This window comes from Perognathus longimembris, chromosome 15 (genome assembly GCF_023159225.1).
Source record: "Perognathus longimembris pacificus isolate PPM17 chromosome 15, ASM2315922v1, whole genome shotgun sequence".
Classification (NCBI taxonomy): Eukaryota; Metazoa; Chordata; class Mammalia; order Rodentia; family Heteromyidae; genus Perognathus; species Perognathus longimembris.
The window spans coordinates 40,399,108-40,412,315 of record NC_063175.1 but is presented as its reverse complement, the minus strand read 5'-3'; the positions used below and the strand labels follow the sequence as shown (position 1 = coordinate 40,412,315).

Sequence of the window (13,208 nt, the reverse complement as noted above, 5' to 3'; positions counted from 1 at the left end):
TGCTAGTTGCCAGGCTGGAGCCCAGTGAGCTGGAAGGGCTGACGTATTCCCAAGCACAATGTGATGAATACTCATACCAGTCCCTAAAGTCTGCTGTGTGGAAGATTCTTGGTCTTCCTCTTTACCCATTGACCTAGATCGAGAGGTTGTGTTGGCCTGAGGACCAGTGCTCTTGAGGAAAGTACAAATTTTCCAAGAAGTTAGAGAAGTTAGATCTGTCAGGCTTCCTTCTATCATCTCTGAAATGGGGACACCATGTTGGACGGCTTTATGAAGTGGACACTTAAGGCTCTCTAGAAGAAGCGCCTGTACACAACATCGAAGTAGGAGGACAAGTGCTGGTGGCCTGGTGGTGGAGTCTCTGCTGACCTGTGGTGAGCCAGCCTCAAATGCTGCTAAGTACTGAGCCTTCTCTGGGTGGGACAGACACACACACGTGCAGTGCGGAGGGATTCGGCTCTGTTTGACACCTCAAGTCAAAACTGTTGGAATGTGATGGTTCCAGGACAACACTGTCCTGGTTTTCTAAAATCTTGGTGCAGAACACCCTCCTGACAGTGGGGATACAAGTTACACTGGCATCACATTAAGATATGATAATGGCTAGCTGTAAGTGCTAATTTGTTTTAGCTTAGCCTCTTAGCTCTTTCATCATCTGGGTAACAAATTCCCTGGATTAAATTCTCTCTTGTGGAGAACTGAAATCCTAAAACATCTCTCCCAAAATATTTTATTAATTGAAAGATAAGAAGCCCATCAGTCAAAACTTAGAGGTTAACAATACCAGTAATAAAACATATTCACATCTTAGAGCATGTGTGTCACTTTTGATATATTTGCTTCAAATACCCAACCTTAATGTAATTATGAGAAATACCAGACAACCCAAATCAATGGACATTGTCCAAAATCAGTGAGCAGGGCTCAGACCTAGAAAACAGATTTAGGGGAGAATAAGGAGATATGACAAATGCAAATTTGGACCTTTCTACAGAGAAAGGGAAATTAATAATAAGTCAGTAAACTCTGAATAAAAGTTTCTAGTTAACAGCACATTACTACTGCTAGTTTCCTTGTTCTGATCACTGTACCAAGGTTATGTAAGATGTTCATATTAGGGGAAGCTGTGTGATCGAACAGTCAGAACAGCTTAGAGAGGAGGAGGAGGATGATGATACTAAAGTTGAACTGGGCTCATTTTCACAGTGTTTAACATCCCACCAGGAAATGGCCCTACCAGATATCAAAAACCTATGTCCAAAGCACATGGTGAACCAGTACAGAGACAGCAAAACAGATTAGCTGAGAAAAATGTACCTTATACATATAATGTGCAAATGGGAACTTAATATAGAATAAAGATTGCAGTAGCCACATGGAATTCAGGCAACCTGCTGGCCATTAAAGCAAGAATCCCTCAAGAGGTCTACCTTGCACTGACCCTGGAAAAAATGCATTCCAATTAACATCTAAGATACAAACTCAAAGTACATCAACACTTAAAACTCCTAGGTATGCAACAAAAGAAATTGCTAAGAATAAAAGATAAAGGAGAGGCTACTTGCAACATGGATAAGCCAAGATGAATCACCAGGACAGTTCAAAGCTCCATTTAAATGAGGGCCTATTCAAAGCCTGTTACACTGACATTTCTTTTCAGGGTCTCCTAAGTGCTCTGTCTTTGCCCATCTGGCAAACTTGGACACTGTCAAGTAACTTGTCCAGGGTCACACAGTCAGAAAGTGGCAGAATAAACAAGATGAGTAAATATTACATCAAAGATCCAGGAAAAATGACTGGTAACAAATACTATGCATAGTACTGAATTCTCCAAGATCCTAAGCAGATTTTTTTGAAGGAAGTATCGGTAAGATTTAAGGCTATTGGCAAGATTTAGATATCTAAATTTTAAATAACACTTAGTAGTTTAAGATTGCAGGCTTGGTCCAAGTTGATGGATCCAACAATTGGGAGGTGATTGGATACTAAGGACTCTGGCCTCATCCATGGACTAATTCTTTAAAAGGTTCATAATATGATAGAATTATTTATTTATTCGGTGTCCAGTCCAGGGGATTGAATCCAGGGTACTATCCCTGAGCCTTTTGCTCGAGGCTAGTGCTCTGCCACTTGAGCCACACCTCTACTTCCAGCTTTGTGGTAGTTAATTAGAGATAAGAGTCTCATGGGCTTTCCTGCCCAGATCTCAGCTTCCTGAGTAGCTAGGATTACATATATGAGCTCCTGGCTCCTGGCTTGGTGGTATTATTGCAAGCTGGAGTCTAACTGGAGAAAGCAGGTCACTAGAAAAGGTATACTTTGTCTCTATCCCTTCCTGTCCTTCCTGTCTCTGTCTCTCTCTGCTTTGTGGCTGCCATGAGAAGCTCTCTTCTGTGATGCTCTGATTCACATAGGTCCAGAAACATGGAGCCAATCAACCTTGAGCAGAAGCCACTGAAACCATAAGCCTAATGAATTTCTCCTTGGAACTCTTCATGTCATTTATTTTGTCAAAGCAACAAAAAGTGAACGTCATAGCTATTAATCTCCCAGTGGGAAATTGGTGAAATATAAGGTCTACAAATTAAATAATAGTAGCATATCAATGTTTAATTCCTATGTTATGGTTATGTAAGATTTTATTAGTATTATGTAAGACATTATCCTTGGTCTTAGGAAACACAATCTGAAGTGTTCAGGGTAAAGGGTTATCATGTACACAACTTATTCCCAGATTTTACTGGTAATACCTGAATTCTTGTATACCATGCAAATGTATGTAGATAGTTCTTACATAATTTAAAAAAAACCCAAATAACACAAAAGTATATAATGATTCTTCCCATGCTCAGCCACCCATCAATGGTCCTCCTTGAAACTCACTTCTGGTAAGTCTTTCATGACTGGTCCACCATGGAGCCCCTGTGAGCCATGACACAGGAAAAATGGAGCCACAGGTAAGAGAAGATGCAGAAATTAGACAGAAATGGGATGAGGGAATGGTGAGTGGGTGCTCAGAATGGAAGGAGAAACATGGAAGAAAAGAGAAGGAGAAACACGATAGAAGGAGACAGCATGCTAATCTGAACGCTTCCCTCTTCTCACTACATCTGCTCTGTGATTTCTCTTCTAAAGAGCACTTTCTGACTTAGACAAAACCCGGGACTTTCACCTGGCCGACAGGAAGGCCTGCAGGAAGTGGTCTTAATCCTTCCCACATTCTACCCTTCTAAGAGACAGCAGCAGGGGACAGCTGGCCTCAGTGAAAAGTGACAGCTGGGTCTCATGTGGGGAGTCACCCCCAGCACCCATTTGAGTCACATTGGGGCCAGTGTCCAGGACAGGTTTCTCCCCATTCCACTGGATCCCAGGGGATACAGCAGTGTTTCTGATACCAGGCATCCATGTTTCTGTTTAATTAGTTATAAACACTGCTCTAAAGCTTCCTGATCATTCTCCAGGTCACTCCATAACATCAGAAGCATCAAACATTTTTCACCATAACACTCTATTCTATTCCACAAAGGGTTAGTGGCAAAGAGATTTGGAGTCCTACTAACCACATAATTCCCTATCAATCACAGCTCATAGCCAGAAGTAGGTGGATGGGGTAAGGTGGAGAGGATCACCCAGGATCAGCTCGGCACCACCAGGTGGGGTGGTTTGGCTAGTTTCCGTCTTTGTGCTTCAGTTTCCCTCCTTCAGAGTATAGAACTATGATTCCCTTTCCTTCCAAGGATGGAATAAGGACAACATTCAGGATAGAAAGTTGGGACTTAGAATCATTAGAGAAAAGATAGTCCTACACATAGAAAAAGGGTGATAGGATAATGGGCAAGAGTTGGCGCGCTCTCTCTCTCTCTTTTTTTTTTTTTTTGCCAGTCCTGGGGCTTGAACTCAGGGCCTGAGCACTGTCCCTGGCTTCTTTTTGCTCAAGGCTAGCACTCTGCCACTTGAGCCACAGCGCCACTTCTGGCCATTTTCTATATATGTGGTGCTAGGGAATCGAACTCAGGGCTTCATGTACACAAGGTAAGTGCTCTTGCCACTAGGCCACATTCCCAGCCCTTGTCTCTCTCTCTCTCTTTCTCTCTCTCTCTCTCTCTCTCTCTCTCTCTCTCTCTCTCTCTCTCTCTCTCTCTCTCTCTCTCTCTCTCTCTCTCTCCATCAATTCATCTGTTGTGGGTTGGATATAAAATAACTGAAAGCTGATGTGTTGAAGGCATGGTTCCCAATCAATGTGAGACTTGGGGGAAGTGACTAGGTCAAGAGCATGAGCACCTAATCAGTGAGTTAGTTCAATGATGAGTTCAGAACGGAATAGAAGGTGATGGAAATTCATTGGAGGAAGTGGATTGCTAGGGGCATAACATGGAAGGGAATGCCCCTAGCCTCTTCCTCTGTTGCTGTCTACTTTCTAAGGCAAGCCTGTTGGCTCTGCCACACCTCCCTTCCTCCAGCCCTTCTTTCCCCTGCCCTCCATGTTTTCTTCTTAGTTGTGACTGGGGCAGGCACTAGGGAACAAAATTAAACAGCATCATGAGGCATTTTTCTCCCTAGGTATCCACAGTCATCTATGTCTCAGATGCCAATTAATGGCCTCACCAACTGAGAAGTAACATTCTTCACTCCCTCAAGCTTGCTCAAGGTTTCCAGGAGTCTTAACTATTTTCTTCTCCCAGAAACATCAAAGCACCACTACCACCACCACCACCACTACCACTGCCACCACAGACAACAGACAAATAGGGGCATTCTGTGTGTGTGTATGTGTGTGTGCGTGTGTGTGTATGCATGTGTATACGTGTGTGTGTATGTGTGGTGTTTGTAGGCATCAGATAGCAAAGTGCTTTAGCAGAACTACTTTCCACAAAGCTGTGTCAATAGAGATTTTTTTTAAAGAAGTGTCGGAGACAGACGCAACTACCCCCGGCCTGGAGTTGAGCTGTCCTTCCTCTGGCATCTGGGGCCAGATGTGTTTGCAGTCATGGAAGGAGAGGAGATGAGGCTTGGTGGGAGCTGGGCTCCCACGTGAGACTGGGCCTGGACTCCAGCTAGCTATCTGCATTTGCCCAGGAAACTTCAGTACATGCATGAAGTTTAAGGCTGTACTCGAATGCAAATTTGGCCTCCTAATGTTAGAGCCCCTCCTGAGGCCTACACCACCTGATTCTGGGCATCCAAACTTCTCCCAATCCCAGGAGCAGGATGGAAAAACACAGAGCAAGGCTGCGGCATTCTATTACCTTCTCTATCCTCTGTGAGCTCAGCTGACCTACAGGCAGATAAGAGGTGCCAGCAGGGACCCAGCTTCCAGACTACCTGCCACCCCAGTGGCTGTCTGGACAAATTCTACCATTAGGAATGTTTTCCTTGGGAATAGAGATTCACAATTCCTTGCATACCACCTGTGGCAACTGCATAGTCCAGCCAGAGGAACCTTCAAGGACCCCCTGCAGTCCCCCACCATAGAAAAGGCAGGTGGCACAAGGGGCTGCCCACAGCGCCTGCTCCCCTGGACAACAGCTCTGATGCTGCCAGGGCACTACAAGAACTAATTCACCTATTTTCTCTCTCTTTGCCCAGGTCAACTTAAAGAGACGAATTTCCCCCACTCCGTTCTGCTTGCTACTGTGGGCAGCGCCTGCTTCTCTGTAGCTTCTATACCCCTGGCCTCCTTGATATGCCAACATTCCTAACTCACCAAGATAATCTCTATTGGCTAAATAAAACTAAGCCTTTGACCCTGACAGCGTTACTCAAGGTCACACAGGCAGCCAGAAGCACATCTGAAACGAACTCTTGAAACTATCTACTAGGGATTTATAGGTTTAGGATAAAGCCCCATGTGGCTGGACACTGGCGGCTCATAACCAAAATTCTAGTTACTCAAGAGGCTGAGATCTAAGGACTAGAGTTCGAAGCCAGCCCAGACATGAAAGTCCATGAGGCTCATATCTCCAATGATTAACAACCAAAAAGCCAGAAGTGGAGCTATGGCTCAGGTGGTAGAGTGCAAGCCTTGAGCACATGTTCAGGGACAGCACACAGGCTCTGAATTCAAACCCCAGGATAGATGTACATGGGTGTGAACCACACACACACACACACACTCATAAGGATCCATGCAATACATGTTCATGCTTTACTCAGGGAGACGGCAGCCCAGCCCACAATCTTGCAGCTGGGGTCACCTCCCATCAAAGGTCAGTGCTGCCAGACTGACCCAGGAGGGGCGAGACCTACCTCAGGCTCTGGTCAGAATGCTTCCTGTGTCTGAAGGTATAGGCATGTGGAGCTGTAGGGAGAGGCCTGAGAGATGTGTTGCTTAGGCTACCAGTAACTGTTGCCTGCAGTGGAAGTCAGAGAAAATGCTTACATGATCGACGCATTAAGATAAGCTATGCTCTCCCAAGTTCATCTAGCATGTAAGCTTGTGGAGGGGAGGGAATGGCGGCTGAGCACAGGGTAAGTGCTCAATGAATGTGTGTTCAGAGTCTATCTGGGCCTCAGCTGCCCAGGTCAGGACGGTCGAGGGGTGGTCTTGAAAGGTCATGGAGCACACTGCTGATATGTGTGTATTGGCAAGGTGGGGAGAGGGGCCGCTTCTTGTCTGGATGTCAGAGCCTCTCCTCTAGGACCCTGGGTACTCTGCAGAGGGGGACCATCCACATCTTGGCAGTCTAAGGCCAGATGACCACACCCTTCTGGAGTTGGGGTCCCTGGTATCACATCTTTGATCTTGCCAAGGCCCGGACCACGGCTCACCTGGGAGATGTGAGACTGTGTCCTTTGGCTCTCACCATCACCCTCTGTCTTGTCGGTCAGCAGCCCCTGCACCTGGTATTCCAGCACGTAGCTGTCGATGAAGCGCTCTAGCTCCTCAATCTCCTGGGAGCGGCTGCTTCCCGCCTCTGAGGAGGCCGACGCTGCTGAGGAGTTCTCCATTCCTCTGGCTCAGGGGCCTGGGCGAGCTGGTGGGAGAAAGGACAGACAGGTTCCATGAAACGCTGCTGGAGGCCAAGATGAAATACTCTCACCTCCAGCATGGGCACCCAACTGTCAGACAGGTCAGTGGTCTACAGGGTGATCTTCAGCCTAAAGAATATGCTGAGTTCTCACCATGCAAGAGAGAGCCGAAGACCAAGAACGCAGGTGACTTGCCTAACTAGCTAGCCTGGTAACCTGGGTAATGTTTGGGTGGGTGCATGCCCAGGCCCACTGCCTGGGAAAGGCAAAAGATAAACCCAGACCAGCATCCGAGTCCCAGTGCTCAACTTGACTTCACCAACTCTCTTATAAGGCAGACTAAACAGACCACACACCATTTTTGTCCCTAATCCAAGAATTAGGAGATGCCAGGGGTCTCCCCCTCACCCGCTCCCGTGCTCAGGGGCCTGAGCCCTCTAAGAACATGCATCCTACTAAAGAGCAGTTCTTTTCTGTCTGACCACCAGACTGTCCTCTAAATTAGCTGTGGCCTGTAGGCCTCAGATCTCGTGCTCGCCTGGGGTGTGAGTCAGGTGTGTCTGTAGGAACGACAGTGGCTTTTACTGACCACACAAAAAGCTTAGCAGGTTGGCTGTGCAGCGCAGACACAGCAACCCTGCCTGGCCACCTTCCAGAGGAGCATGGCCTCTCCAACGAGCCTTCTGACCCCCCTCTTGGATTCAACCTGGCCAAGGTGACTAGCTCCTCCTGGGGTATTACCCCATAATTTCCCAGCAAAACCATGATTTCTCCTGATGTGGCTAGGTCAGCTCATCCCATAAGGGCCAAGTCTTCTGGATGCCTCCCACCATGGCTGTGTCATCCTTTACCTCCAGTGTCACAGCTAATCTACGGGGGAAGAGGGAGAGACATAATCATGCTCCTCTCCAGGTAAGGGCCCTCCTCTGCCTCTAAAGGGCTCTAGACCTGATAGGAAAGGCTTTAAAGCTTACCTTGTTTCCTTTCATCATTTGGAGACCTGTGGTCTCCAGGGAAGAGGTTCCCCCCCTCCACCACAGGAACAGAGCCTGCATGTGTTTAATCAACACAGCCAGATGCAAGGTCTTCCAACAAGCCACCACCTTGCAGAACCACAAAGCCGAGCTGAACCGTGACGCACGGGATGCAAGCACCTCCTGACTGTCTGATGCTACTGAGGATAAGGAGGGCCAGGTCCTGGTGTGCTGAAGGGAACATCTGAAGGTCAAAACCTTCCATTCCTGGGCAAGCTTTTGGAACACCAACATTTGGAAACAATCAAGGGCTGGAAGGGTGTTATCTGGAACCACTCCAGAGGACGGACCAGAAGCATTTCAGAAACCATGAACCAAGGATGCTGGTGAAGCACAAAGAAAACAGTCCAATGGTGGGCTCCTGACTTGATTTACCAAACCCTGAGATAATAAACAAGTACTCCTGCAAGCCACCATGGTGGTAATAACTGGCTATATAGCAGTAGCACGCTAACTTGGGATGCTTCCCTTCCTCTTGGGGGGGGTCCCTTCCCCCTCCTTTATTTTTTTAAGTTTTTATTTTATTAATTAAATTTTGTTGACAAGATGTTGTGCAAAAGGGGTACAGTTACATAATAAGGCAATGAGTACATTTCTTGTGATATCTTACACCTTGTTTTTCTTTCCCTTCCCTAGATCAGGTAAGTATATATACAATATCCAGTGTACCAAAATCATATACCGTAACCACGTAGGGTACGCTAAAGGAAATTTACCTAGAACTTTAAAAGTAACATCAACAACAGAATCTTCCTATGTCCTTCTCATGGAGTTGTTTTTGCGAATCCTCATCTTCTATGATCATGTGTACATAGCTGTTGAGCTATTGTGATCCACTGATAGGTCTATTCTAGACCTTTTTATGTTTAGTAATTGTTTGGTTTTAGATACATAATGTAAGGTTGCTGACCCAAACCTGTGGAAATACCATTTGAAAAGAAGTTTGTTGTTTTGCAGACCTGGTCTCTACTGTCCCCCCCACCCCGCCCCCAACAGTCATATATCAAGGAGGCCATGCCCCTTTTTTTCTCTGTGTTCTAGGCTTGTCTCACTCAACATTAATTGTTCAAGTTCTGACCATTTCCCTGCGAGTACCAATATTTTATCATTTCTAATCGCTATGTAGTATTCCCTTTCCCCCTCCTTTCTAAGCCTAGAAATCACTATACTCATGGAACATCGGAGCAGTATCTTAAACAGTAAGCAACATGCTCAAGGTCACAGAGCAAGGCTCCAAGTAAGTTGTCACAGTCTACCACTCTTCTAACTCCTACCTGCTCTTAGAGCCTAAGGGATACCTCCCAGTTCTCTTTCCCTAGTGCCCCTCCAACTAGCAGTGAATTCATTGAGTGTCTGTGTGTGTGCGCGTACATTCATGTTATTCCCCTACTAAGTGCAGCCTCAGAAAGTCCTGACTGAGCTGGTTCAACACCTGGCCCTAAGCAGATAGCCCAAGCTAGATGGGAACCATAAGGCTGATATCCAGAGAGGCCTGAAAAGGAGCCACCTGAGGGCACAGTCAGAACCTAGGACTAGGTTCCCTGGCACACCTGACAGCTACATCCCAGAATCGGTAGGGACTGGAAAGAAGTGGTTTCCAGAAGGATTGAAGGATTCCAGATTCTGCCTGCAACAGAGGCTCTGAGAACATTTGGACGGCTCTGCGGGGCTGTCCCTGGCAGATCCCAGGAACTTTTCTTTGCCTCTACCGACATCCCTGGTTTCCGGCCCTGCCCCCATTCCCTGCTAGGTGATGGATGGGGAGGAACAACGACAACAACAAAAACCAGCAGCGGGAGCAGGAAAAATGCTGAGGCTGCACTTCACTGTGAGAGTAAGGCTGGGGGTGGGGGAGGGGGTGAGTGGGGAGAGACAAATGAGCCCATGACGGAAGGCCCAGGGGGCCCAGGGGCCTGAGGACCATTGGGGCCTCTGCTTGCGAATAGAGTTCAGGGCTTTGGGAAAGGGAAAGTTGCATTTGTGTATTAAAAGGACCTTATCTGGGCCTGTGCTGCCTGGGCCATGTCATCCATTTCCCCTCCTTCCCAGTCCTGCCCCCACCCCCAGCAGCTGCCACTACAGCCCAGGGTGCCTAGCTGCCTATTTTTATAGCCAGAAATGAAAATCACACTTGTTCTCTGATGGGAAGGCACCATTCCCCACACTGCTGGCCCCTCCTTCCATCAGCCCCCACACATCCACCCCCTTCCTGCAGACCAGCCTCCTTAGAAAGCCAGCACAAAGGGCGGGGCACAGGGCGCTATTAGGTCCCAGTGTCTGTCTCTTCTCTAACCGCTGCCTGGCTCTAAGCCCAGGGGCTCACAGTGCCCTTGGGGCTGCAGATCTGGAGGAAAAGGTAAGGCTCACACTAAGGGGTGCCCTGCTGGCCCCAGGGACAAGAGCCAGAGCCTCTCGGGCCTGTCAGGATCTTTTCCCACCAGCAAGTGACAAATGGCATTAGGAGCTACAAATTTAGCCAATCCTTTTAAGAACAGCCAGGTATTAGGGGCAGTATCTCCCCCTCCAATCCCCAGGGGTGACTTGGGATGACCTCTCCTTGGCTGTCTGCCAGCCTCCGCCCCGCTGAGGCAGCCTGACCCCCTGCTTTTTTCCTTCAACCCCTCAGCATTGAGCGAGCCAACCCAGCCCAGCCCCCTGCTGGACCTCACACAGAAGCTGGGAAGATTCAAGGTCTACTTGTTCTTGGCTTCTTTTTTTGGCTTTAGGTTGCAGCTAGAGGCTTGGATTCCTTGGATCCCAGGCCAACTGCAAGTGATCTGGGGGTGACAGAGAAGGCTTGCTTGGTGTTCCTAAGGTCAGCAGCCTTGGAGGCCCCCCCAGCGGTCCCTCCCATCCCAGCCAAGTAGCAAGTGTGCACCCAGGTAACACCCAAACGGTTCCCTCCCCTCCCCTGCAGGTCATTCTTCCTCCTCTTTAATTCCACTTATCACACCCCCCAACCCCCACCAGCCTGCTGTGCATCTGGACTCCCCACCTGCAGTTTGCTCCCTCTGGCCCTGTCACACACAACCCTAGCTGTTGTCTATTATGCCCCCATTCCCTCAGCCCCCTCTGCCCTTCCCACCTCCTCAGACTTCTAGCAGCAATACCTGCACCCAGAGCGGACAAGATGCTCATGAGAACCTGCTGCCTGCCAACTCCCTCCCCCTGCCAAGCCCACACCCCATCCCCTGCACAGACAGAATACCATTCCCCCACAATCCACTTCCACTGGGCGCAGTGTGGGGCCTGATGACTCAGCCCCGTCGGTGTTTGTCAGAGGAACACAGAAGGGTTCCAAAGAGGCATCTGTGACCACAGCCTCAGGTCCCCAACTCCTGGGAAGTGGGAAAGTTCAGAAACAACGCAGTGGTGGGTGACCTTGAAAATGAGCAACATTTACTGTCCCAGAAGTGAAGGTCATCTGTCATCCTCTGAATGTCTAACCCCTCCCCCCCACCCCACTGCCACCTCCAATCTAATATTTTGTCACCCTCACATCAGGTGGGGTGTTCTTCCAATCACAGCTGTCGAGGAACTTTGTGGGCTACACACCAGATGTTATGTGTTATGATCTCAGTATTAAACAATGTATCACTACATGGAAACATACAGTGGGGGTGTAGTGAACTGTTACTAAGACATTTTTTTTCACCTGCCCAGTCTGTATTTCTTCCTGTGACACAAGATAAAACAAATGAAATCCAATGGTCCAGAGTGGGGTTTCCCATATTTTAATGACACAGGGGTCACAGGGCATCTTGTTAAAATGCAGTCAGATTCCATGCATCAGAGTTGCAGGCCTGAGACTCCCTCTTTCCATTCCTCCCCCCATTTTTCTCTGTGTCTGTCTCTCCTTGTCTCTGTGTCTCTGTCTCTATCTCTTTGTTTTGAGACAAGGTCCTCCTGTCTAGCCTTGGTAGCCTGGCACTTGAAATCCTGCCTCAGCCTCCTGAATGCTAAGACTATAGGCACGGCCTGGTGAATTTTGTATTTCTAACAAGTTCCCAGGTTCATTTGTAGCTACAGCCAAGATCTAGATAATATCTTTCATCCATTCTTTCTTTTTATTCTTTTCCCCTTTGTTATTTTTCTCTCCATCCCTTTCATCCATTGTTCAAATAACCTGTCTAGGGATACTAGCCCATTATTCCAGGAGGAAGAGGAGACCACACCTCCTCAGCCCACTCCGGACAAGGGCAAAGCTTGCACAAGGTGGGACTTGGCTAGGCTGGGTTTTTAATTTCCTGGTGGATGCCAGGCACCACTCCCCCGCCCCAACCCTGGAATTGCAGAGCCAGGCACATCTCAGCATCTTCCTGGAGTCCTGCAAGACTGACATTCAGACTCAGATATGTCCAGGTGACCCAATCAGCGCAGGGGGGACTCCTGAGATCCAAGCCCCATAACCACAAGGTCACATGAACACAGGTAGGGGGAACACTTTGCTTAGGCTAGTCAGATACCTCTGGGTAGAGGCAACTTAGATACAGGCCCCTCATCAACCCCACTGAGATAACCCCACTGAGAATCAGCTTCCCCCTCCCCAGTGACCACCAGGCTCTGCCACTCCAACTACAGTCCAGGGTTATGATCACTAATATCAGGCAGGAATGATGAAAGCAGATACGCTTGCCATCCTATAGTCCTTACATCCTACTTCATGAGTCCCCAGCCCAGGCAGGGCCTAAACCACATTCCATGGTCCCTTCAGAGCATCATGGAGAAAGCTAATGGGGCCTGGACCTGGACCTTATTGCTTGGTCCTGAAAGTGGCCCTGGGGTAACTGCAAGCTGGGCAGGATACCGCAGTGAGAAGGGGTTGGGGAAGCACTGGGAAAGGGAAGGCAAGGGAGGTGAGGGAGGTGTGTGGCTCCTACTCTCAACAACTACTGCCTCCGATGAGCCTCACTGAGCGAGCATTTCTCCTGGGGAGGAAGACCTGAAGAACAGCCTCCACTGCAGTGGCTGCACTAGGGACAGCCGGACAGAGGGCCTCATGGCGGGCTCTGAGCTTCTAGCTCCTGTGCTTTCCCTGGATGTCTGCACGCTGGGCCTCAAGGATCACAGGGACCTCACTGGACCCTGACACTGGTCATCTGCCCGCTCTCTTGGCACCTTCTCACCTTTCCTTTCACAGTTACCCAACTCCTCTCTGCTCTTGAAAGTTTTATGGGGTTTCCTCTTGTCTTGACAAGACAGCGA

The 13,208-nt window shown here is 48.4% G+C and overlaps 1 protein-coding gene across 3 annotated transcripts in view; it reads right to left on the bottom strand.

Annotated features, from left to right (window-relative positions):
* The window catches only part of Ctif (cap binding complex dependent translation initiation factor), a 221,716-nt gene that overhangs the window by 172,482 nt on the left and 36,026 nt on the right, over window positions 1-13,208 (bottom strand). For 2 of the 3 annotated variants that reach the window (XM_048363534.1, XM_048363536.1), the window contains exon 1: window positions 6,769-7,007. In XM_048363534.1, coding sequence (XP_048219491.1) covers window positions 6,769-6,948 — 180 coding nt within the window. In that variant the 5' untranslated portion in view covers window positions 6,949-7,007. Of the gene's footprint in view, window positions 1-6,768; window positions 7,008-13,208 lie in introns of those variants that run through there. The other variant, XM_048363533.1, reaches the window with a different exon arrangement.